The sequence below is a fragment of the Heliangelus exortis genome, chromosome 16 (genome assembly GCF_036169615.1).
Source record: "Heliangelus exortis chromosome 16, bHelExo1.hap1, whole genome shotgun sequence".
Taxonomy (NCBI): domain Eukaryota; kingdom Metazoa; phylum Chordata; class Aves; order Apodiformes; family Trochilidae; genus Heliangelus; species Heliangelus exortis.
In genome coordinates, this window is record NC_092437.1 from 13,529,409 (window position 1) to 13,551,667 (window position 22,259).

The 22,259-nt window shown below is 53.6% G+C and overlaps 1 protein-coding gene across 1 annotated transcript in view; it reads left to right on the plus strand.

The window, feature by feature from the left end:
- The window catches only part of MYH7B (myosin heavy chain 7B), a 28,030-nt gene that overhangs the window by 5,446 nt on the left and 325 nt on the right, over window positions 1–22,259 (plus strand). The window contains exons 7-41 of the mRNA XM_071759907.1: window positions 98–121; window positions 1,975–2,067; window positions 2,831–2,894; window positions 3,006–3,104; window positions 4,141–4,244; window positions 4,742–4,880; window positions 5,920–6,038; window positions 6,814–6,963; window positions 7,265–7,435; window positions 8,154–8,333; window positions 8,419–8,551; window positions 9,031–9,107; window positions 10,566–10,653; window positions 11,089–11,206; window positions 11,805–11,928; window positions 12,009–12,145; window positions 12,545–12,800; window positions 13,350–13,592; window positions 13,986–14,162; window positions 14,512–14,657; window positions 15,218–15,308; window positions 15,930–16,319; window positions 16,703–16,829; window positions 17,260–17,378; window positions 17,622–17,818; window positions 18,014–18,363; window positions 18,923–19,047; window positions 19,270–19,385; window positions 19,498–19,690; window positions 19,767–19,970; window positions 20,727–20,852; window positions 20,962–21,132; window positions 21,443–21,547; window positions 21,887–21,982; window positions 22,119–22,256. Coding sequence (XP_071616008.1) covers window positions 98–121; window positions 1,975–2,067; window positions 2,831–2,894; window positions 3,006–3,104; window positions 4,141–4,244; window positions 4,742–4,880; window positions 5,920–6,038; window positions 6,814–6,963; window positions 7,265–7,435; window positions 8,154–8,333; window positions 8,419–8,551; window positions 9,031–9,107; window positions 10,566–10,653; window positions 11,089–11,206; window positions 11,805–11,928; window positions 12,009–12,145; window positions 12,545–12,800; window positions 13,350–13,592; window positions 13,986–14,162; window positions 14,512–14,657; window positions 15,218–15,308; window positions 15,930–16,319; window positions 16,703–16,829; window positions 17,260–17,378; window positions 17,622–17,818; window positions 18,014–18,363; window positions 18,923–19,047; window positions 19,270–19,385; window positions 19,498–19,690; window positions 19,767–19,970; window positions 20,727–20,852; window positions 20,962–21,132; window positions 21,443–21,547; window positions 21,887–21,982; window positions 22,119–22,256 — 5,190 coding nt within the window. The remainder of the gene's footprint in view (window positions 1–97; window positions 122–1,974; window positions 2,068–2,830; window positions 2,895–3,005; window positions 3,105–4,140; window positions 4,245–4,741; window positions 4,881–5,919; window positions 6,039–6,813; window positions 6,964–7,264; window positions 7,436–8,153; window positions 8,334–8,418; window positions 8,552–9,030; window positions 9,108–10,565; window positions 10,654–11,088; window positions 11,207–11,804; window positions 11,929–12,008; window positions 12,146–12,544; window positions 12,801–13,349; window positions 13,593–13,985; window positions 14,163–14,511; window positions 14,658–15,217; window positions 15,309–15,929; window positions 16,320–16,702; window positions 16,830–17,259; window positions 17,379–17,621; window positions 17,819–18,013; window positions 18,364–18,922; window positions 19,048–19,269; window positions 19,386–19,497; window positions 19,691–19,766; window positions 19,971–20,726; window positions 20,853–20,961; window positions 21,133–21,442; window positions 21,548–21,886; window positions 21,983–22,118; window positions 22,257–22,259) is intronic.

Consider the following 22,259-nt stretch of genomic DNA (forward strand, 5'->3'; position numbering starts at 1 on the left):
CACTAAATGGTCATGCCCTGCTTTTCTGACCATGCTTCTTGTGGTTCTTGCCTGGGTTTTCTGGATTTCTAAAGACAATTTTCTTTCCTTTCTCTAGGCAGCTCTTGCCACTAAAACTGGGGTAAGTGTTGTAGACTCCTATAATCTTCAAAGCTGAGGACAGAGCTCTGCTGCACCACAGGGCTCTGGTGGGGTGATGAGGAACACCTGTGTGGGGTCTGGGAACAAGGACTGTGTTTAGTTCTCCACTTGGCTTTCTATCTCCCACCTTCTCATTCTTTGAAGCTTTGGTGTTTTTCATCTCTCAGTGACTTTTTGCCTTTCTGACTCCAACCTCTCCTTCAAGGGATTATTAATCTTTGAAGGCTCATTTCTGACCAGCACAGTGTTTGCCTGGGGATGCTGGGGGCTCTTCCAAAGACAAAATCTTTGTGACCTCCACTCTCTAAACCATCAGTGTGACCTCAGCCTTAAGGTCCAGCTGAGGGGCAGGGGAAGAGCCTCTCTGCCACGGGCAGCACTGGGCTTTGGCTGCAGCCTGGGGGCCTGATGATGCTTGGGCATGCCAACTCTGCAAAAGTCTGAGCTGCCTTGGCCCACCAGATTGCAGGCAGCTGATGTCCTTCTCTGGGGGGTGTTTCTCAGGTGCTTTCTGAGCTCCATGGGAAAAAACTGAGTGCAGTCCAGCAAAGGTGCAGTCCCTGGAGCTCCCAGCACCCTGAGGGCTTTCAGCAGCTCAATCATATGTCCTTGGTTTCTCTGGCTGAGCACCGTGGAACAGCCTTTAGCTGATGCACAGTCTTGGTCAAGGGATGCTCATTAACACATGAGTCTCAAAACACCTGGGCAAGCTTATTAATGAATTGGGGGTGTGTGAATCTGTGGGTCCCAGGACACCCCATGGGGCAGCCCCCATTGAATTGCACAGGGCAGGCAATTTTAGATCAGGCTGAATCAAAAGGGAACAGATCAGAGGACAGCCAAGTGACAAAATGCAGTGTGTTAGTGAAGCTGGGATTCAAGCTGCTCCCTGTCTCTTTCTGCCCTTCAACACACCTGGAGCTGCAAAGGTTGGGAGCAGTCGTGGGCTCAGTATTGAAAAGACAGGGTGGCTGTTGATGAGCAGAGCCAAGAGCTGGTGTTTTCCACCTAAGGAAAGCCCCATGGACTGTAATGTGTCAGAGCATGGGCAAAAGCTCTCATGAAAAATCCTTCAGGTGACGGTGCCACCAAACTCCACTACTGTTTACTCACTGTCCTTCTTGTAGCACAAGTCTCTTGCTTCTCTCCTTCAATTTTTGTCCTGCTCTGCCTACACTTGGTGAAGATTGTGTCCTTATCTTTGAACTGTGCATGGGAAACCTGAATGGGAAAACAAGGCTGGGGGAAGAGTGGTCCTGGGGCTTGCTTAGGAGAGCTCCAGTGAGTTCAGCAGATCACACCACCTGGGACCTGTGGTGTTTTCCCATCACACTGTGACCTTGCTGTGCATGTTGTTGGTGTCATAGATGGGAGTCATAGATGAATCCTGTTTTCTGGATCTCTTCTTTTGCAACGTGCTGTGATTTGAACTGTCCAAGACTTTGGTTTGATGGAGGAGGAAATGTCTGGCAAAGTCAAAGAGCCTGAAAATGTTTTGGACTGTTGTGGTGACAACATGTGCTTGCTCTTGGTTTGCATGGTGTAGCAGCCTAAGGAAGGGGCTAAGGACAGCTGTGTGCAGAGGGAACAGTATTCTGGATCTCCAGAGAGACCAGTTTAGGTGAGGAGAAGCCCATGGAGAGCATTGCTGCAAAACCTGGCTCTGCTAAGCTGAGCTGCATCTGCTTGTGAGGCAAGGAGTAGCAAGCTCAGAAAGAGAGCTGAGGAGCACAGCAGGCAGCCAGGAGTTTCTCCACTGTTTCCCAGTATTGTTGGTGAGAGATCCCCTCTGGTTGGGTGGGAGCTGACACATCCTTTGGTTTTGTTTTCCAGGGCACCCTCGAAGATCAAATCATTGAGGCTAACCCAGCTATGGAAGCTTTTGGCAATGCCAAAACCATAAGAAATGACAACTCCTCACGTTTTGTAAGTGCCTCAGCCAGACAGAAAGCTCCTGGGCCACTGGATGTGTCCTTTGTGGTGGTGTGGGTCTGCACCTTGTGAGCCAAAGGCATGGAGCAGGAAGCATTGAGCTCTGCTCCTTAGTGGGGTTGGACTGCTGAGGCCAAGCTTCTGGGTACATCAGTGCAGTCAGTGATGTGCTGGTCAGAATGAATCACCCTGGTGTCACAGCCTTGTGGCTGGAGAGAAGTCCCTTACAGGATCAAAGCTGAGAGTAAGCAGAGCCTGGAGTGCTGGAGCTGGGACAGGCAAGTGTGCCCCTTCCAGGGAGCAGTGGCTTTGTAGCTAAGGCCAGCCTGGCTCTGCTGTGGGCTGCAGAGCTCCTCAGCCACAGCTGCCTGTGATGGATGGAAGGGAAAGGAGGCTCTCCTGGGTGAGATTTCTCAGCACACCACAGAGCAGGAGGCCATGGGCAGGCTCAGTATCACACTGTCCTGCAGAAGTGCTTAGTCTGAAGAGCAGGTCTGAGGACAGGGATTCACCTGCAGTAAGTGAAATTTCTGCCTCCCTGGTGTTTAAAGCCTTAGGTGATGCTGTCTGACCCTCTGCACCTTACAAAGCTTCACCCACCTACCCCTCCCAGAGCCCAGGAACATGCCTGGCATCAGCAGAAGCCTAAGAAGTGGGAAATTCCCAGTGTTCTGTAGTTGTCTCAGGTTTCCAGGAGCTCTGCAGGGTTGTACCTGTGTAGCCAAGCCCAGCACTCACCTCCTGTGCCTGTTTTCAGGGCAAGTTCATCCGGATCCACTTTGGTCCCTCGGGGAAGTTGGCCTCTGCAGACATTGACATCTGTGAGTCTGTGCCAGCTGCAGTGGGGGTTCAGCTCACAATTTGTGCTGATGCTGGGTCAGCCCCAGGAAGGAACAAGGGCTCCTCTAACCCTCTGCCCTGTTTGATTCTAGATCTTCTGGAAAAATCACGAGTGATTTTCCAGCAACCCAAAGAGCGAAGCTACCACATCTACTACCAGATCCTCTCTGGGAAGAAACCAGAGCTGCAAGGTAAGGCAGCCAGAGCTCCAGCATAGTCTATGCAGCACAGTGGCTTGAAAATAGCCACAAAGAGCTCTCTTGTCAACTTTGGAGCTCATAGAGACTGAGGAAACCCAGCTCTCTACCCACAAGTGCTCTGCTGGCTGTGCAGGGCCAGGGGATTGGTGGCTATATCAGAATGGAAGGGATTTCAAGAGGTCATCTAGTTCAGCCTCCTTTATCCTCACAGGCTGAGAAGCCAGACTAAAGCCCCTTCTGCAGCTGCCTAGGAGCAGAGAAGAGGTCACTGAGGGTCTGTCTGCAGGGTGGGAGCACGCTTTGTGCAGCTACCTTGCTGAGAGAGTCCTCGTCGTGTGATGGGCATACACTGACCTCAGATGTGCTGGCTGGACACGTGCTCATTTTGGGGTAGAGGGAAGTGTTTTCCAGCCTCCTCTGAGCTCCTTCAGCCACCTTAGTGAGATGACTTGTTTCAGGTGAGCTTGAAACCAGCTGCACAGCTCACTCTCAGCAGCAGCCCTAGTGCAGACACATCCTAGATGCGTTCATCAGGACAGTCCCAGCTGACTGGAGTTTGCAGTGGGGCAGTGCTGTGCTCTGAGCAGCCCTGTCCTCCTGGTCCCAGTGACAGGGAGTGCCCAGGGAACCTTTCCATGTTGCAGAAGGATGGCTGGCACAATCCTCCGAGTGGTCAGCATTTTGGCTGCAGGCTCTTGAGCTTGTTGCTGGCTTGAGAACAATACCTTATTAGGCAGGTCTGGAGAGCTGTGCAGAGCAGTAATCTTATCTGGTGGTCACAAGGACATGGATGGCCACTTCTAAATCAGTCTGCAGCCAAGCCATATCCCAAGATAGCAAGCAGGAGGCACATCACAGAAAAGACAGATCCACGTGTGGGACTGCCTGGGCTAACAAACAGTCTCACCATCCAGAACCCTCCAGTTGAAGCCAGTGAAAACCCCTTCATCTGTGGGCAGGGTTGCCCTTCTGCCCCAGCTTTGTCTCTGTAAGACTGGCCTCACCTCCTGTGTGTCTTCCCCAACAGATATGCTGCTGCTCTCCCTCAACCCCTACGATTACCACTTCTGCTCTCAGGGTGTAACAACTGTGGACAACATGGATGATGGAGAGGAACTCATGGCAACAGATGTACGTGTGCTTCCCCCACACTGCACAGGGAAGGACACAACTTCCTTCTGGGCTGTCATAGGGATGTGTTCCAGCTTTCCTGTGTCCCTCTCCACGTTGGCTGTGAGCTCCCTCTGGTTTACTGGCAGTTGTTCTGCATCTGCTTGTGAGCTTACAAGGAAGGGTGGAGTGACTGTGATCTCCATCAACAGCCTTCCCCAGGCAGAGAAGGGAGAGTGAGTTCCTGCACTAGGAAGGGCCTGTAGCACATAAACACTTCCCATGGCTTCCATGAGAAGATGAGACCTCACCCTGGAAAACCTGCTTTCGAGCAGATCTTCTGGGAGCTGGACTCACATTCAAGATCCCATGGACAGGACTCCTTGGCTAAGTGCCCACTTAGAGCACCCTGCCCTGAGACACAGGATAGGGAGACCACCTTAGGAGAAGGTGGGAGGACCAACTCTCACCTCAGAGTGGTGATTTTGTTCTATCTCTACTGCTTTGTCTCTCCTCAGCATGCCATGGACATCCTGGGCTTCAGCAATGAAGAGAAATCTGGCTGCTACAAAATAGTGGGTGCCATCATGCACTTTGGCAACATGAAGTTCAAGCAAAAGCAGCGAGAAGAGCAGGCAGAGGCTGATGGCACTGAAAGTGAGTTTGGCTCCACGCTGCCAGATCTGCCCAGCCTGGGCTGAGCATGCAGATTCCTCCAAGGGCAGACTGGGTTTATTTCTGGTCTGTAAGGTTTGGTGACCATGATCCTAAGCAGCCACACTGTCTTAGAGCCTGCTTTGGGTTCACAAGGGGACTTTTTCTTGAGCAGACTTGTTCTTCTGCAAGCATGAGGTGGTCTCATCTGCACCAGAGCTGCTTTAGTGATGTCATGGGCTGTCACACCTTGGTTGTGCTTCACCCTGGTTGTTCCTCTGCCCTTCATCACCTCTTCCCATGTACTTCAGTAGACTGCCTTCCAGAGCAGGTGGTCCATAGCAAAACCTGATGCAAATCATAGAGCTAAGAGAATGGTCAGGTTGCAGAGCATATGGAACATACACCTGAACATATGGAAAAGTCAGAGCTCAGGTGTTTTCTGTTGCACTGCTGCCTGACTCCCAGGCATAATGGAGCAAGCTCCAAGGAGAGGATGACTTTCCAGCATATGGAAAGGTGAGAAGAGAGAGCCCTCTCACATAACTGGGAGGCTTAAGCACTAACTACTCATCAGCTGAGGCAGGGATCCAGCAGAAATCACTACCTGAATCAGACCTAGTCATGTTAACATTTGTGGAGGAGGAGTTCCCCTTGCCTGAGGAATGTCAATACAGGATTCAGCTGGTACCTGGTAATTAGAGGAGATTTTGATCTAGCAGTGATTTCCCTACAGAGGTGATTTTCTAGGTACAATCTGCTATTAGGGGTCTAAGAAAGGAAAGCAAGAAAACCTGAAAAGGTGCAGCAGGCTTGCTAACATCATCCCCTCCAAACAGTAACTTCTGAGGCAGGAAGGCCAAGCCAAACCTTAAATGCATCACACAATATCCAAGGTGGAAAATCACTGAAGAGGAGACTCTGGAGCAGGTGGAAAAACTAGTATAGTTAGCATTGATCAGCAGAAAGGCTGGTGATTCCTTTTCCTTTTCCCAGGGCTTCCTTGCTTGCTGGCTCCTCACATCCTTGTACTGTGTTGCAGGTGCTGACAAAGCTGCCTACCTCATGGGAGTCAGCTCAGCTGACCTAATGAAGGGCTTGCTCCATCCTCGTGTGAAAGTGGGCAATGAATATGTGACCAAAGGTCAGAACGTGGAGCAGGTGAGTGTGCTGGGACACAAGCTCTCTGCTCATGCTGGTACCTGACTCCTGCAGGCAGGCTTATTGCCTGATGTCCTCTGCATATGGTAATTGGTGCTTCAGTTCACTCTCTTGGATTAAGGAGGAGACTCCAAAGCAGCATGAGAAGCTCTATCAACAAGTTCTGACTTTTAGCAGCTGGGAACTTGGTGGTAAAGCTGGCAAATAGACTTGGAGATTAACTAAGCTGGAGGTTCAATGCAGTACCTTTGAAAAGTGGGTTGGGTCGCAGCCAGAAGGGGTCCAGTTTCTATGGATCACACTCCCATGAAGAGTTTAGCTCTGAAAAATAGAAAACTCATCTAAACTGATCTAGTTTAGATCAGTGGGAAGCTCAAGTGCACTAAAAATGTACCTTCTCAGACTCCAGCCACATTAAAGTTAGGAACACAAACCTGGCCTGAATAGTGCAAGCCAATCCTTCAGTAAAATTCAAGAGGATCTTAGGAGCTGGAGTCTTATCCAAGGTGAGCTGGAGGCTCCTGCCATGCACAAGGCTTCTGAAAATACCACTTTAGACTGAATCTGTATCCTAAGACCTTGGGAGCTAAGAGCAAGGCAGAGACATAAGAACACAATTGTGAGCATGAGAAAACTGATCTTGGAGAATATGTTGTAATCATGAAATCCCTGGGTCTGTCTGTCTGTCTGTCTGTCTCTTCTTCAGCCTCTAGCTCTTACAAAAGCAGGAAGAAGCATAAGAGCTCCTGACCCACTCTTTGGTTTGCTTTGGCAGGTTGTCTATGGTGTGGGAGCCCTGGCTAAAGCCACCTATGATCGTATGTTCAAGTGGCTGGTGACTCGGATCAACAAGACCCTTGACACCAAGCTGGCCAGGCAGTTCTTCATTGGAGTACTGGACATTGCAGGCTTTGAGATCTTTGATGTGAGTTCTACAGGTCCCTGCAATGGGTTTGGGGGAATATTAGAGCTAGACAGCTCAGTGCCCTGCTAGCTTTGATAAGAAAAATAGCTCTTGTCTGAAGTAAAGGATTTGGAGCAAAGAGGCATTTCACAAAGGACTGTGCTAACATTGCTGTGGGCACATCTGTGATTCCAGGCTGACTGCTCTGGTAGCAATCTAGCTGAGCCCAGCAGAAGTCACTCTTCCCACATAGCCAAAGCAGAAGAATGAATCCCTGCACATCTGGAGCTGCTTCTGACACAAGGTTGTTCTGATCTTGCAGTTCAACAGCTTTGAGCAGCTGTGCATCAACTTCACCAATGAGAAGTTGCAGCAGTTCTTCAACCACCACATGTTTGTCCTGGAGCAAGAAGAATATAAGAAGGAAGGCATTGAATGGGTCTTCATTGACTTTGGCCTGGACCTGCAGGCCTGCATTGACCTGATTGAGAAGGTAAAGCAGGAGTCAGGGCACAGGGATGGTATTCTGGAAGGAAGTTTGTTTGCAAAGTCTGGAGCAGTAAGAGGTGCTCTGCTGCCATAAGTGAAATTATTCCTTCCCCAGTCAGCAGCAAGTTCCCAACTTTCTTTTCCCACACTCCAGCCCACTGAGTCCTTTTTGACAGAAATTTTGACTTTATTAAACCACAGAAATACAGTTCCTACCCACCAGTGAGCCACAAAACCTGGTGAGACTTGTTCCTCCAGAGAACAGTGATCTCTGTCCGTTTTTTCCCAACTAGCTGCTGCCCCTCAGTGTCTCTTACTTGAGTACTTGCTGAGTACTTGTAGAAAAGCAGCTTGTATGAAAGATTTCCCCCATTGCATGGAGGAAAATAATTTTTTTTGGGGGGAGGGGGCGAGGGAGCAAACCTGTCAGGACACTGGAGAGGATCTCCCCTTCCTAACAGTCTGATGGACCTGGGCAAGACCCCATGTCTTGCATCCCTGGCCAGTGCCACTCTGACTGGCTGGGTGTCAGATGCATCCTAGTGTACACCAGTGATAGCTTTGCCCATGGCCAGTGTCTCACACCATTTGCCTGAAGAAGGAAGAGGTCTCCCAGGTCAAGCCTTGCCTCAGCTTGCTCAGTGGCACAGAGAGTTCCCCGGTCTGGGATGGGCCATGGCAACACCAAGCTCAGACCTCCTTATACCACCCTCTCCTTACAGCCAATGGGAATCCTGTCCATCCTCGAAGAGGAGTGCATGTTCCCCAAAGCCTCTGACATGTCATTCAAAGCTAAACTCTATGACAACCACATTGGGAAGTCACCCAACTTCCAGAAGCCCCGGCCGGATAAAAAGCGGAAATACGAGGCCCACTTCGAGGTGGTGCACTACGCCGGGGTGGTAGGTGTCCTCTCAGCTCTCCCACACCATGCCCACCTTCCCTCTTGCAGGGCTGGGAGCTTGAACTTTGTCTCTCTGGTGACAGGTGCCATACAACATCAGTGGGTGGCTGGACAAGAATAAGGACCCCCTGAATGAGACAGTGGTGACTGTCTTCCAGAAATCCCAAAACAAGCTCTTGGCTTGCCTCTATGAGAACTACGTGGGCTCTGCTTCAGGTGAGGAACAACCTTGCCCCATTTTTAACCTCAGTCTCTCCCTTTGAAGCAAATTCTCCTCACCTCCACACCCAGCTGTTGGTGCAGCATTCTTGCACCTAGGAGCTTGAGCAAAGGGAAGACCCACACTGATCCCTAAAAACCTCTCTAACCTGGGTAGGTGGGTACTTTGGATGTGCACTGCTGGCCCAGGGGCTTTAGGTGGGTGATTAGGATTTTAGTGCTGTAGAGCTGTCCTGGTGGCCCTGTAACTTGGGATGTGTGGAGGGGTCTTTTGTTACCAAAAGCTAAGGAGCAACACCCATAGCTGGGTGCTGTGGGAGATGTTTCTGCTGGTCTGTGGCTTTGCTTTACAGCAGGGTACTACCATCTCTGCCTTATAGAGAGCAGGGCCTGTGGGCATTTTGGAGGTGCTCGTGAGTCCTCCAAGCCAAGCAGATATTTTGTTGATATAATTAATTGTTATTTCAACCCAACAGAGGAACCTCACAAGGCAGGAACCAAGGAGAAACGTAAAAAGGCAGCTTCTTTCCAAACAGTGTCCCAGCTCCACAAGGTAAGAGCTAACCCCTCACCCCAAGGCCATGTGGGAAGCACTCTCTGAGTGTCCCAGCATCATCCCCCTTCCCTGCTAAGGGACTGAAGAGGAGTAGGGTATCACACAAGCTCCTGGGACCTGAAGCACCACCAGGGCTCCTAAAAGACCACCACTAGGCAAAAGCTACTAACACCCTCTCACCCCTGGGCAAAGGGGCTGTGCCTTGCAGATCCCAGCCCTGTCCTGCTGCTGCTAGGGAAGGACACGATGGTTCCCTTTGAGCTGGGGCTTGTGCTGCTTCTGCCCTCCTGATGGTTGTGCTGCTGGGCAGCTCCTTCACCTTTGAGAGAGCGGCAGTTAAGACTTGTAGTGATGTTTAGATGATGTATTACATGAACATCACTTTAAGTCTGTGCTACTTCTCTCCTCGTTCTTGTCGGCGGGAAGGACAGCAGAAGAAAATGGAGGAGGATCTCACAGGTCTCTGAGCAGGCAGCTCTCTGTTGTCCTGTCCAGGGAGGTGACATGAGCTGTGTTTTACACACTCCCATTCCCATAATCACCACAGGAGTTATTTGTCCACCCCAGAGCCTAGGCAGCTGGAAAACAGAACAGAGGGGTGTGTGAACCCAAGGCTGTGTCCTGCCACAAGAGCCCTGTGGTGACAGGGTGCTCAAGGAGGACAGCACTTGTGTCAGAGCCCCCATTCATGGAGGTGTGTGGCTTTATTCCTCCTGGACCAGTCACAGACCTTGGGAAAGGTGTCTGCAGTGAGAAATTGCCCCACGATGATGTGGAGCTGTGGGAAGGTGTTCCCTTTCCCAAGCTGGACCTGGACAGGCTGAGCCTGTCTGAGCAAGGGAAGGCAGCCATGGAGGATTGAGGGTGCAGATGCTTTTCCCACAAGGGCAGGGCCATGTCTTGAGCCCTGCCTCAGAGACAAAAGGAGGCCTAGGCTGGATCTTTCAGAGCTGCAGGGTGTGGGCAGCACTGTGGAGGTGCAGGGAAAGCCTGGTGAGATGAGGACTGCAGCCCGTGTGGATGGCAGCACTGGATTGTGAGGGTGCTGAGCACAGGGCTGCAGAGCCCCAGCAGAGTTTGTGTACCAGAAATAAGCTCTGTCCTGGGTTCCTGGCTCTCCCCTGCAGCAAAATGTTACCTACAAATACTTAGGAAGCACTGGACTCCTCTCTGGTGTAGCAAAGCTTGCAGGCACCAGCCATTTGGCAGGTCTGCCTGCCCAGTCCCTGCTGCTGCTGCTCCCACCTTGGCAGAGGGCAGTGGTCCTGCTATGGGACCATGTTAGCAGCACAGCACAGAGATCAGCCAAGCAGGAGGCAAGTCCTCTCTCAAGGAGGGTGGTAAGGGGCTGTCAGTGCCTGCTCTGCCTGCCTGTAGGGGGAAGGGACTGGAGAGAAGTGTTGCAGGGGAGCAGAGCTGTCACCTCACGCCTCATCCCCTGTGTCTGCCCTACAGGAGAACCTCAACAAGCTGATGACCAACCTGCGCTCCACTCAGCCCCACTTTGTCCGCTGCATCATCCCCAATGAGACAAAGACCCCAGGTATGCCTGGAGTGAGGCAACACCCCAGCAGTTCCCCTGGGAGACATCCACATGTAGGAGCTGGCAGGGACCCACATTTTCCCTGACCGTTTTCTTGCAGCAGTTCTGCTGCTGCAGAGAGCTGGCCCCATCTCAGGGTGGGAACCCCTGTGACCCATGCCAGTTACCTCCACTGGGGAGAATGAACTTTGCCAAGGCTCCCATTTTGGCTGTGCTGTGGTGGTTGGGCTGCTTTGCACTTGTGTGTAACAGCAGGAATGGATGAGTCTTTCAGGCTGACTCTGACCACCCCAGGCTGCAGCACTGGTGCTCAGCATAAGTCTACAGGACAGGTCAACACCTGTGTTCAGAAACCAGGGGCTGTTTCCAGAGTTCAGGCTTATGCTGCAGCTCCAATTCCTCTTGGCCTTGCTCCATCTCTGTTTCTACACACAGGAGCCATGGATGCCTTCCTGGTGCTGCACCAGCTGAGGTGTAATGGTGTCCTGGAAGGGATCCGCATCTGCCGCAAGGGATTCCCCAACAGGATCCTCTACGCAGACTTCAAGCAGCGGTAACTCCTTCTTCCTTGCCCCTGAGTCTTCTGAGGAGAGACAGTTTTTGCCCTGGCTCTGACCTGCTCTCCAGCTTGTGCAGGGCTGGTCTGAACCCCCACAAGATGCACACTGCTTGGGGCAGCTCTGCTTCTGGCTCTGTGGTGTCAGACATGGATAGTTTGCTGCCAGGTGTGAGGAGACAGCAGGGCTGGTGAGGTTTGAGATGCTGAATGCAGGGTGGATATTGGCAAGGTTCAGGTCTTTCAATCCTGGCTCAGATTTCTCTCTGCCTTTGGGATCCTTCCCACTCTCCAAGCTGGTTCAATCCACCCTGCTTGGCCCAGGCTGTACCAGCCATGATGAGACCAATGGCCTCCTCCTGCACAGACTTTCTTGTGTTCAGGGACTGAGAGCTGTCAGGGTTCCCCGGTGTCTGCCCTGCAGAAGAGCCCATACTACTCCCTAGAGCTCCTGGTCCATACATGGCTCCAGGCTGTGCTGTAGCCACCTGCTTCCAAGCAGAACTGACATGGCTGGGGTAGAGAGATAATAATGGAGCTGCCAACTCTGTGCTGGGGCTCTCCTTCATGTCCTCTCTCTGCATTGTCCTGGCAGCTATCGTATCCTGAACCCAGCAGCCATTCCAGATGACAAGTTTGTGGACAGCAGAAAGGCCACAGAGAAGCTGCTGAGCTCCCTGGAACTGGACAACTCACAGTACAAATTTGGTCATACCAAGGTGAGACCAGGCAGGTTATGTTACCTCTGAGCCCTCTGCCCTCTCTGCTGTTGACTCTGTTCTTGTCCTCTTGCCTGCAGGTGTTTTTCAAGGCTGGTTTGCTGGGCTTACTGGAAGAGATGAGAGATGAACGTCTGGCCAAGATCCTGACCATGCTGCAGGCCAGGATCCGGGGGCACCTCATGCGCATTGAGTATCAGAAGATCATCAGCAGGAGGTAGAGTTGTGGGGGTGAAGCAGAACTCTGTGAGCATCTCTCCCTGTTCCTCCTGCACGTGTCAGTGGGTTTGACCTGTGGGGATTGTCTACAACTGGCAGTGGTTGGGTAAGGCCTGAAGGATGGAGGGAGATCTGTAAGAAACCTGGCATGGGCCTGGTGAGGAGGCTCAGTGTATCTAGGAGAGGGAAGCCTTTGGTTTCCACTGGAAGATTCCAGGGCCCACCACCCATCCCACTAGGGCCACATGAATGTGCTGTTCATTCAACATAATGCTGCCTAACCTCCTGGTGGAGAACAGAGCCATGTCCAGGCCTGCAAGAGCTTGGTCTGTGCTGCAGTGAGGATGGCAGGTTGGGAATCTGCACCCAAAATGATGCTGTGCTTGTGTTCCTCCAGGGAAGCCCTCTATACCATTCAGTGGAACATCCGGGCCTTCAATGCTGTCAAGAACTGGTCCTGGATGAAACTGTTCTTCAAGATCAAGCCTTTACTCAAATCTGCTCAAACTGAGAAGGAAATGTCCAACCTGAAGGAGGAGTTCCAGAAGCTAAAGGAGGCTCTGGAGAAGTCTGAGGCTAAAAGGAAGGAGCTGGAAGAGAAGCAGGTCTCCATGATCCAAGAGAAGAATGACCTGACTCTCCAGCTGCAGGCAGTGAGTGTTTCACTCTCTCTGGAGGGGTACAGTGCAGGGTCTATGGGCAGGAGAAAAACCAGAGTGTGCTAGATCCCTCATGCAGTGTTCTGCAGTTCTGAGGTGCCCTCATTGCTACAAGCTGTTTGAATTGTAATGTTAGACTTGGTGCCAACCTGAAGCAAAGTCAGAGACCTGCCAGGGCAGGACTGCCATGGGGATTCATGTTCCCCTAGCTCCAGAAAGGGTAAACTCCTGCCATTGGGATGGGAGGGATGGGAACATTTGCTCACCAATCTGTGGCTAATCTGTGCCATTCCTGTACCAGGAAGTGTCAGTGCAGTGTTTCCTCCCTCTGAAAAATTCAGTTTCATTTAGCTCTTTGGCCCTGGTGGGTGTTAGCTGTTGTCCTTCAGCCCTTGAAAACAGGCAGTGACTGGAGCTGCTCTGCACAGCTGAGCACTGTGGGCATGCTCTGCCCCAAGGAGAGCCAGGACAGCATGGCTGAGAGTATGGCTGGAGTGCTCCTGGGGCAGTGGATGAGCTCTGGCTCTCCTGTCTCTGCCCTAGGAGCAAGACAACCTAGCAGATGCAGAGGAACGCTGTGACCTGCTGATCAAGTCCAAGATCCAGCTGGAGGCCAAGGTGAAGGAGCTGACAGAGCGTCTGGAAGATGAGGAGGAAATGAACTCAGACCTCACTGCCAAGAGGCGCAAGCTGGAGGATGAGTGCACAGAGCTGAAGAAGGACATTGATGACCTAGAGATCACATTGGCCAAAGTGGAGAAGGAGAAGCATGCCACGGAGAACAAGGTAACTGATCCTCCCTGCAGAGGACACCCTCATCACCCCGGGGCCACAGTGGTCTTGGGGGCACCAAGGAGAAACATCAGGGACAACGCTGCTGGTGTGTGGGGCAAGGCAGAGTGCAAAAAGGTGTGGGAGGTGGCAAAACCCTTTGGTGTCCTGTCTCCTTCCACAGGAGCAGTGTGGGCAAATGGTTCTGTGCAATGGAAAGTCATCTGGGGCACTTGCAAACCAGCTGCTGGAACCAGCCTGGCCAAGGGGAGTGGGGCTGGGTGCTGCTGTGGTGCCAAGATGCCACTGATGGTGGTCTCCTGCCTTTCATGGGCCAAAGCCACTGGGTTAGCTTTGCTTTCCCTGTTTCTGAGAAGCTGCATTCATTTTTTGCTCTGCCTGACCTAGGTTAAAAACCTGATTGAAGAGATGGCTGCTCTGGATGAGGTCATTGCCAAGCTGACAAAGGAGAAGAAAGCACTGCAAGAAGCCCATCAGCAGGCTCTGGATGACCTGCAGGCTGAGGAAGACAAGGTCAACACACTGACTAAAGCCAAGGCCAAACTGGAGCAGCAAGTGGATGATGTGAGTCATAGGCAGTGACAGTAATGTGAGAGAGGGTTGAAGCAGACTCCAGGGAAACCCAAAGAATTTCCCTGAATGATGTCTGGAGGGTGGGATTATTATCAGATCCCTGTTTAATCTGGACAGTTGATGAGAAAACCCATTTATAAACTTAAAAACTTCCTCTGAACCAAGAGGTGTTTCAGAGTGCCTCATAGAGAGCTGTCCTGGGCTGAGGGAATGGGACACCAAACCAGGAAAAAGCTCTGGATCTCAAGGCTGGGTGAAATTCTCACAGCAATGAACAGGGGGAAGGCTGGGGCTACAAAAGGCCCTTTTCCTACCTATTCTGTATCCCTTCATTCTTCAGCTGGAAAGCTCTCTTGAACAAGAAAAGAAAATCCGCATGGACCTGGAAAGAGCAAAGAGGAAGCTTGAAGGAGACCTGAAGTTGACACAAGAGTCAGTGATGGATCTGGAGAATGACAAACAACAGCTGGAGGAGAAACTCAAAAAGTAAGTGTGTGATATGTGCCTGGGCTGTGTGCTTACTCTGCTAGGACAGTGCCCACCTCCAAACCAAATGTACAGGTGGCCTCTGCTGGGGCTTTTGGGATGTGGCTTTGAGTACTGCTGGGGTGGTCAGTCCAGGCAAAAGGAGGGCTTGGTTTTCCTGGGCTCTATGTAGAGATGTTGAGGAGCTTGTCAGCTGCAGACTGATAGGTCAGGGTGCTATAAAACTTTCTCTGGACATGGGGTTGGAGAGGAGAGACTTTCTTGGCAGGATCCTAGCACAGAGCTGGGATGTCATCTACAAGTACAGACTTCACTCACGTCCCATTCTTGTTGGGGAACTGCAGAACCCCACTGAGGGACCTGACGGGAAACCTCAGAGCCTCTGTCCACTTTAAGCCTCCCTGCAAGCTGTCCATGTGCTGCTTCTTACCTCTGCAGTCCCTTTCTTGTGTTGGTTGGTTGGTTTCTCTTTGACCTAGGTGCAAGGAACAATCTTCCTCTGGCTTCAGGAGCCAGGATAGCATTTGTCTGACCAAAGGCTCTGCCTTCTTTCTCCACAGGAAAGACTTTGAAGTGAGTCAACTGAATTCAAGGATTGAAGATGGGCAAGTGACTGAGGGTCAGCTTCAGAAGAAGATCAAGGAGGTCCAGGTATGGTTGGAAGAACTGTTTTCACAGCCCATGAGTCTTACATTTTCATCAGGTGTAATGTACTGGACAATCTGCATGAGCCAGTCATTCTCTGAGCACAAGGGTACCTCCTTGGCAGAAGAGTGATGAAAACCACTGGTGTTGTTAGCAGAACCAAAGCCCTCTGCCAGAATGTGGTGGACTGAAAATTAAAGACCGAACTATTGAAGTGAATGCTAGGACCAGCATGAGGAACAGGTTCTAGGGTGTAATTTTCCCTCCAGTCTAAAACCTGAAATCCAGTGCCCAAACTCTGAAGGTCCAAGTCTAGTTTGTTAGGCTTCTTCCTAGCAGAAACAAGCCCTCAGGTTCAGGGTTTGCATGGAGGCTTCCCACCAAAGGGAGGTTACTATCAGCCTGGATCCTGATGGCAGAGTGCAGAGGAGAGCAGAAACTCTGCAGAACAAGCTACCAAGGAGCACCAGGCATGCCCACCTCTGAGAATCCCCAAACAGCCTAAGTATTTTCTCCAGACTGGTAGCTTGTTGATTCCCACCATCAGAGGATACACTTTGCTCCATTGTGGGGAATCAAAAGTGCAGGAGCTTCACCAGGTTCCTGCCTTGTTCTGCCCCTGCCCAGGCCCGCATTGAGGAGCTGGAGGAGGAGCTGGAAGCCGAGCGAGCTGCCAGAGCCAAGGTGGAGAAGCAGCGGGCAGAAGTGTCCCGGGAGCTGGAGGAGCTCAGTGAGAGGCTGGAGGAGGCTGGTGGGGCAACATCCACACAGCTGGAGATGAACAAGAAGAGGGAGGCTGAGTTCCTGAAGCTGCGACGGGACCTGGAGGAGGCCACCCTGCAGCACGAGGCCACAGCAGCTGCCCTGAGGAAGAAGCACGCAGACAGCGTGGCCGAGCTGAGCGAGCAGATTGACAACCTGCAACGTGTCAAGCAGAAGCTGGAGAAGGAGAAGAGTGAGATGAAGATGGAGGTGGATGACCTCTCATCCAACATTGAATATCTCACCAAGAACAAGGTGGGCACTGGTTCTCTATGGAGCTCGTTCAGCTCTTCTGTGAACGTCAGGGCAACATCAGTGTGCTCAGCATGGCCACATCCATGGGATGTTGTCCTGGGAAAAGTCCCTCTTTTTCGCTCACTGTAGCTTGTCCTTGTGGCAGTGCATGCAGGAGGCTTTGCTTGTCCTAGTCAGGTCTGGAGGATCTGGAAAGATGTTCCTTAGGAAACTGCCTGCAGAGTGCTGGCTTAGCAGTGACAGGAGAACTCTGGCAGGCTCCTGCTCTCCTCCTTGTGTGAGCAGGGACTGAGGTCCCAGGGCTCTGCAGCCTCTGAGCCCTCCTGTGTTAGCTGTGCTGCAGCAGGGGTGGGGCTGACACGGGCTGTGCTTGGCCCACACAGGCCACTGCTGAGAAGCTGTGTCGTACCTATGAGGATCAGCTGAGTGAGGCCAAGTCCAAAGTGGATGAGCTGCAGAGACAACTGACTGATGTCAGCACCCAGCGGGGCAGGCTGCAGACTGAGAACGGTACCTGGGGGTGACACCTGGGGGACATGTGGCTGCCCTGGGGCTGGTCTTGCACTGGGGAAGCCCTGGTTCAGTTGGGCAGATTGTCCTGCTTCTTCCATAGGCAAAAAATAGTAGCAGGAGATCCATCTGGAGTGGAGGGGAAGGGGATGTCTGTGTTGTGCCTCCTCTCAGGCACTGCAGAGGTGCCTTGGCAAGAAGAGGAGCTCCCTGGGGATGCCAGTTGTACTGGGGGGTGTGCTGTGGTCAGAAGGAGGGGTTTCTACCTGGCCTGCTGGTGTGCACCTCTGCCCTTGGCTGGGTAGGGATACAGCTGAGACTGCTGGAGATGTCCATGCAGCTGAAGGTCACAGGCTCTGGGGGATGCAAGCTAATGCAGATTGGAACCTTTTGCCCCCAAAGCAGCTGTTTTGGCTCTGTTTGAATCCAGGGGAGCTCAGTCGGCTGCTGGAGGAAAAGGAGTCCTTCATCAACCAGCTGAGCCGTGGCAAGACCTCCTTCACACAGACCATTGAGGAACTCAAGAGGCAGCTGGAGGAAGAGACCAAGGTGAGGCTTCTCGTGCATGACTGATCTCTGAGTGACACAGATCTCAGGGAATGGGATGTGTCTTCCACTCTGGCAGTGGCCTGAATACCTGGACTGGGGAGGTCCTGCACACAGGAGCCCCCAGGACAGCTCTTAGCCTGGGAAAAACAGAAGTTCCCACCCTCTGTCCCCAGTCCTGGTGCCATGGCCCATCTCCTGCAGCCTGGGGCCAGCTGCTCCTCTCATGAGCTCTCCCTTCCTCAGAGCAAGAATGCCCTGGCCCATGCCCTGCAAGCCTCCCGCCATGACTGTGACCTCCTGAGGGAGCAGTATGAGGAGGAGGTGGAGGCCAAGAGTGAGCTCCAGAGGAACCTGTCCAAGGCCAATGCAGAAGTAGCCCAGTGGAGAACCAAATATGAGACAGATGCCATCCAGAGGACAGAGGAGCTGGAGGAAGCCAAGTGAGTCTCATGGCAGGAGTCTGCTCCTCACAGGTGCCAGGTTCAAGGATGGGGATTTCCCAAACCCAAGAGTGAGACTGCACTCTTCAGCCCAGACTTGATGTTGTTTGGGCAGGCTGGGACCTTCTCTCCTTAGAGCAGTGGGGTGGGATGAGACTTGGGCTGGGAGTGCTCACCCTTTGCTGCCATGGGCAGGAAGAAGCTGGCCAGCAGGCTGCAGGAGGCCGAGGAGGCAGTGGAAGCTGCTCATGCCAAGTGCTCCTCACTGGAAAAGACCAAGCACAGGCTGCAGACAGAGATCGAGGACCTCTCTGTGGACCTGGAACGTGCCAACTCGGCCTGTGCTGCCCTGGACAAGAAACAGAGAAACTTCGACAGGATCCTGGCTGAGTGGAAGCAGAAGTATGAGGAGACCCAGGCAGAGCTGGAGGCATCACAGAAGGAGTCACGAGGCCTGAGCACAGAACTCTTCAAGCTCAAGAATGCCTATGAGGAGTCCCTGGACAACCTGGAGACCCTCAAGAGGGAGAACAAGAACTTGCAGGGTAGGACTGGGCTCCAGCTTCTGCCTTGAACTCTCTGCTCGGGGTCCTGCTCTCACAGGCAGCCTGTGGCTTCCCCGTCCTCATTCATGTGGTGGGATGGGGGTCCCCTGTAGGCAGGGAGCAGACCTTGCTGCTCAACCAAGCCTGACCCATTTACTCCTTGGAGGGATGCAGCAGCCCAGCCAGGAAGCCAGCAGGTGTCCTGCCCTCTCTCTGGGGACACTGTGGTCAGGCAGGCAGTGTCACTTGGCTCTTGTTTGCACATGGTGTGTTTTGCTGTCAAGAGTGCCATGGCTGCAGCAGGACACTGGCCTGGGGGGTGTTCCTCTTGGACAAGCAGGTCTCCATGGGTCCTTTATGCCTCTCCCATGGCCTCTCCTTCACCCAGACTGCAGGGGGCCACAGCAGGGCCCAGAAATGTCCCCAGACATAACCTCAGCTGCTCTCCAAGGGGCTGGGGAGACATCAGCTGAGCCTGGGCTGGGGGATGAGGAAGTCACCTGTGCAGGGCTGGCCCCACAAGCTCATTCCTGACCAAACACCCTTCTCTCCCTGCCAGAGGAAATTGCTGATCTGACTGACCAGATCAGTATGAGTGGCAAAACTATCCATGAGCTGGAGAAGCTGAAGAAAGCTCTGGAGAATGAGAAGAGTGATATCCAAGCAGCTCTGGAGGAGGCTGAGGTGGGTCCTTGTTTCCCACTGGTGCTGTGGTGATAGTCCTGAGCTGGGCTGGCACCCCTGGGCACCCACTCGTGGAGGTTGTGCAACCAGCAGCAAGGCACTGAGGAGCTCCACCTGCCCTGCTCCCCATAGCTGTGGGCTGGGGAGGGCAAGGCCAGGGTAGAAGGTGGCTGGGGAGGTCCCCTTCAAGAGCCACCTTCTCATGGGTGCCATTTTCTCTAGGGAGCCCTGGAGCACGAGGAGAGCAAGACGCTGCGCATCCAGCTGGAGCTGAACCAGATTAAGTCTGATGTGGACAGGAAGCTGGCGGAGAAGGACGAGGAGATCGAGAACCTGAGGTGAGTTTGGAGAAGGGGCCAGGCTGAACCATCATGGCACAGCAGAGCTGGTGCCAGGGCCCAGGCTGGGCGTCCCTGGGTGGACAAGGCTGATCCATCACCCCTCCTGCAGGCGCAACCACCAGCGTGCCATGGACTCCCTGCAGGCCACGCTGGATGCCGAGGCCCGGGCCAAGAACGAGGCCGTGCGGCTGAGGAAGAAGATGGAGGGAGACCTCAACGAGATGGAGATCCAGCTGAGCCACGCCAATCGCCAGGCCGCAGAGTTCCAGAAGATGGTTCGCCAACTCCAGGCCCAGATCAAGGTGGGATGGGCTCAGTGCTGTCCCCTCTCCCATCTCCAGCTCCTCCTGTCCCCACTGACCCCACACTGCCTGGCAGGATCTGCAAATCGAGTTGGATGACACCCAACGCCACAACGATGACCTGAAGGAGCAGGCGGCCGCCCTGGAGCGCCGCAACAACCTCCTGCTGGCAGAGGTGGAGGAGCTGCGGGCAGCCCTGGAGCAGGCAGAGAGGAGCAGGAAGCTGGCAGAGCAGGAGCTGCTGGATGCCACGGAGAGGGTCAACCTGCTCCACTCCCAGGTGAGGGACTGCTGGATCAAAGTGAGCTTGCAACCCAGAAAGCCAAGCGGGTCCTGGGCTGCACCAAAAGTAGCACAGACAGAAGGTCAAGGGAGGGGATTCTCCCCCTCTGATCTGCTCTTGTGAGACCCCACCTGGAGCACTGTGTCCAGTTCTGGAGTCCCCAACATAAGAACGACACAGAGCTCCTGGAACATGTCCAGAGCAGAGCCACTAAAATGCTCAGAGGGCTGGAGCACCTCCCTGTGAAGCCAGGCTGAGGAAGTTGGGGTTGTTCAGCCTGGAAAAGAGGAGGCTCCAAGGTGACCTCATAGCAACCTTCCAATACCTGAAGGGGGCTACAAGAAAGCTGGGGTAGGGCTTTTGACATGGGGGTGTAGTGAGAGGACAAGGGGAAATGGTTTCAAACTTGAAGAGGGGAGATTTAGGTTGGAGGTGAGGAAGAAATTCTTTGGTGTGAGGGTGGTGAGACACTAGAACAGGTTGCCCAGAGAAGCTGTGGCTGCCCCATCCCTGGCAGTGTTCCAGCCCAGGCTGGATGGGGCTTGGAGCAACCTGGGCTGGTGGGAGGTGTCCCTGACCATGCAGGGGGGTTAGAACTGGATGAGCTTTAAGGTCTCTTCCAACCCAAACCATTCTGTGATTCTGATTCTATGATCCCGGGTCTCTGCTGGCACTGGAGCAGCAGGAGCCTGGCTGGCAGTGGAGCCAAAGGGAATGGCAGGTCCCTGTGGCACTGCCCTGCTCTGTCCCCAGAACACAGGCCTGATCAACCAGAAGAAGAAGCTGGAAGCTGACATCTCCCAGCTGAGCGGCGAGGTGGAGGACGCGGTGCAGGAATGCCGGAATGCAGAGGAGAAGGCAAAGAAGGCGATCACGGATGTAAGAGCAGCAAAGGGACACAGCACCCTGTGGGGTTGCTGGGTAGGAGGAGAGGGGAGGGTCTTCGAGCTTCCCCTCGTGCCTTGTGGTGATGCCTCTGTGCTTGCAGGCTGCCATGATGGCAGAGGAGCTGAAGAAGGAGCAGGACACGAGTGCACACCTGGAGCGGATGAAGAAGAACATGGAGCAGACCATCAAGGACCTGCAGATGCGTCTGGATGAAGCAGAGCAGATTGCTCTCAAAGGGGGCAAGAAACAGATCCAGAAGCTGGAGGCCAGGGTGAGACTGCAGGGGCAGAGTCATGGCTGTGCCACCTAGAAGCGTTCTGGCACTCTGCTCCAGCCCCTGGGCCACCAAGCTTGGCAGGGCACTGTCCTTGTCCCATCCTTTTGGTGCCAGGCTGTACCACAGGGGGACTGTGGACAGTGAGGGGCAGTCCCTAAGGACCTGGCTCCCTGTCTTTGCTCAGAGTGGCTTAGCCTTGTCTGTGGCTACTCTGGTCCAGAGACAGTGCTGTGACCTCAGGTGGGGCTGGTGATGGTGCTGGCATTAGGGACCTGTGTGCTGAGCTGGCATCTGTCCCCCCCAGGTGCGGGAGCTGGAGGGAGAGCTGGATTCAGAGCAGAAGAAGACAGCTGAAGCCCAGAAGGGCATTCGCAAGTACGAGCGGAGGATCAAGGAGCTGAGCTACCAGGTATGGCAGCACTGGGCACTGCTCCAGCCCAGCAGGACCTGGCCCAACCCTCCCTGTGCTCAGATCCTTGTGTTCTCCAATGAGCGCAGCCCAGCCTGGCGTGTTCTGGATGCTGAGCTGGGACTGACATGGCCAGGGGGTCCTTCCCTGTCCCAGCGTCCTCTACCTGCCCCATCTCTCTTGGGCTTTTTCTGGCACCTCCTGGGTAATCAGGGGACATGGGGCTGGTGGCACTGTTGGTGTGATAACCTCTGGCACCCTCTTGGAACAGCCAAAGCCTGAGCTGGGGAGGGGTTTGTGTCTGCTGGGCTCCTGCTAATGGGCGGGGGGCACTTGCAGGCTGAGGAAGACCGGAAGAACCTTGCCCGGATGCAGGATCTGATCGACAAACTGCAGAGCAAGGTCAAGAGCTACAAACGCCAGTTCGAGGAGGCGGTAAGTGCCTGTGCCCCCCTCCCCACCCGCGGGGCTCCTCCTGGGCTGGCTGCGAGGCAAAGGGGCCAGAAGGGAGTGGAGCAGAGCCCGGTATCCTGGCAGTGTCCCATGTGCCCACCTCTCCCTGCACCCCCAGGAGCAGCAGGCCAACTCCAACCTGGTGAAGTACCGCAAGGTGCAGCACGAACTGGACGATGCCGAGGAGCGCGCAGACATCGCCGAGACGCAGGTCAACAAACTGCGTGCCCGCACCAGAGATGTCATCATCTCCAAGGTG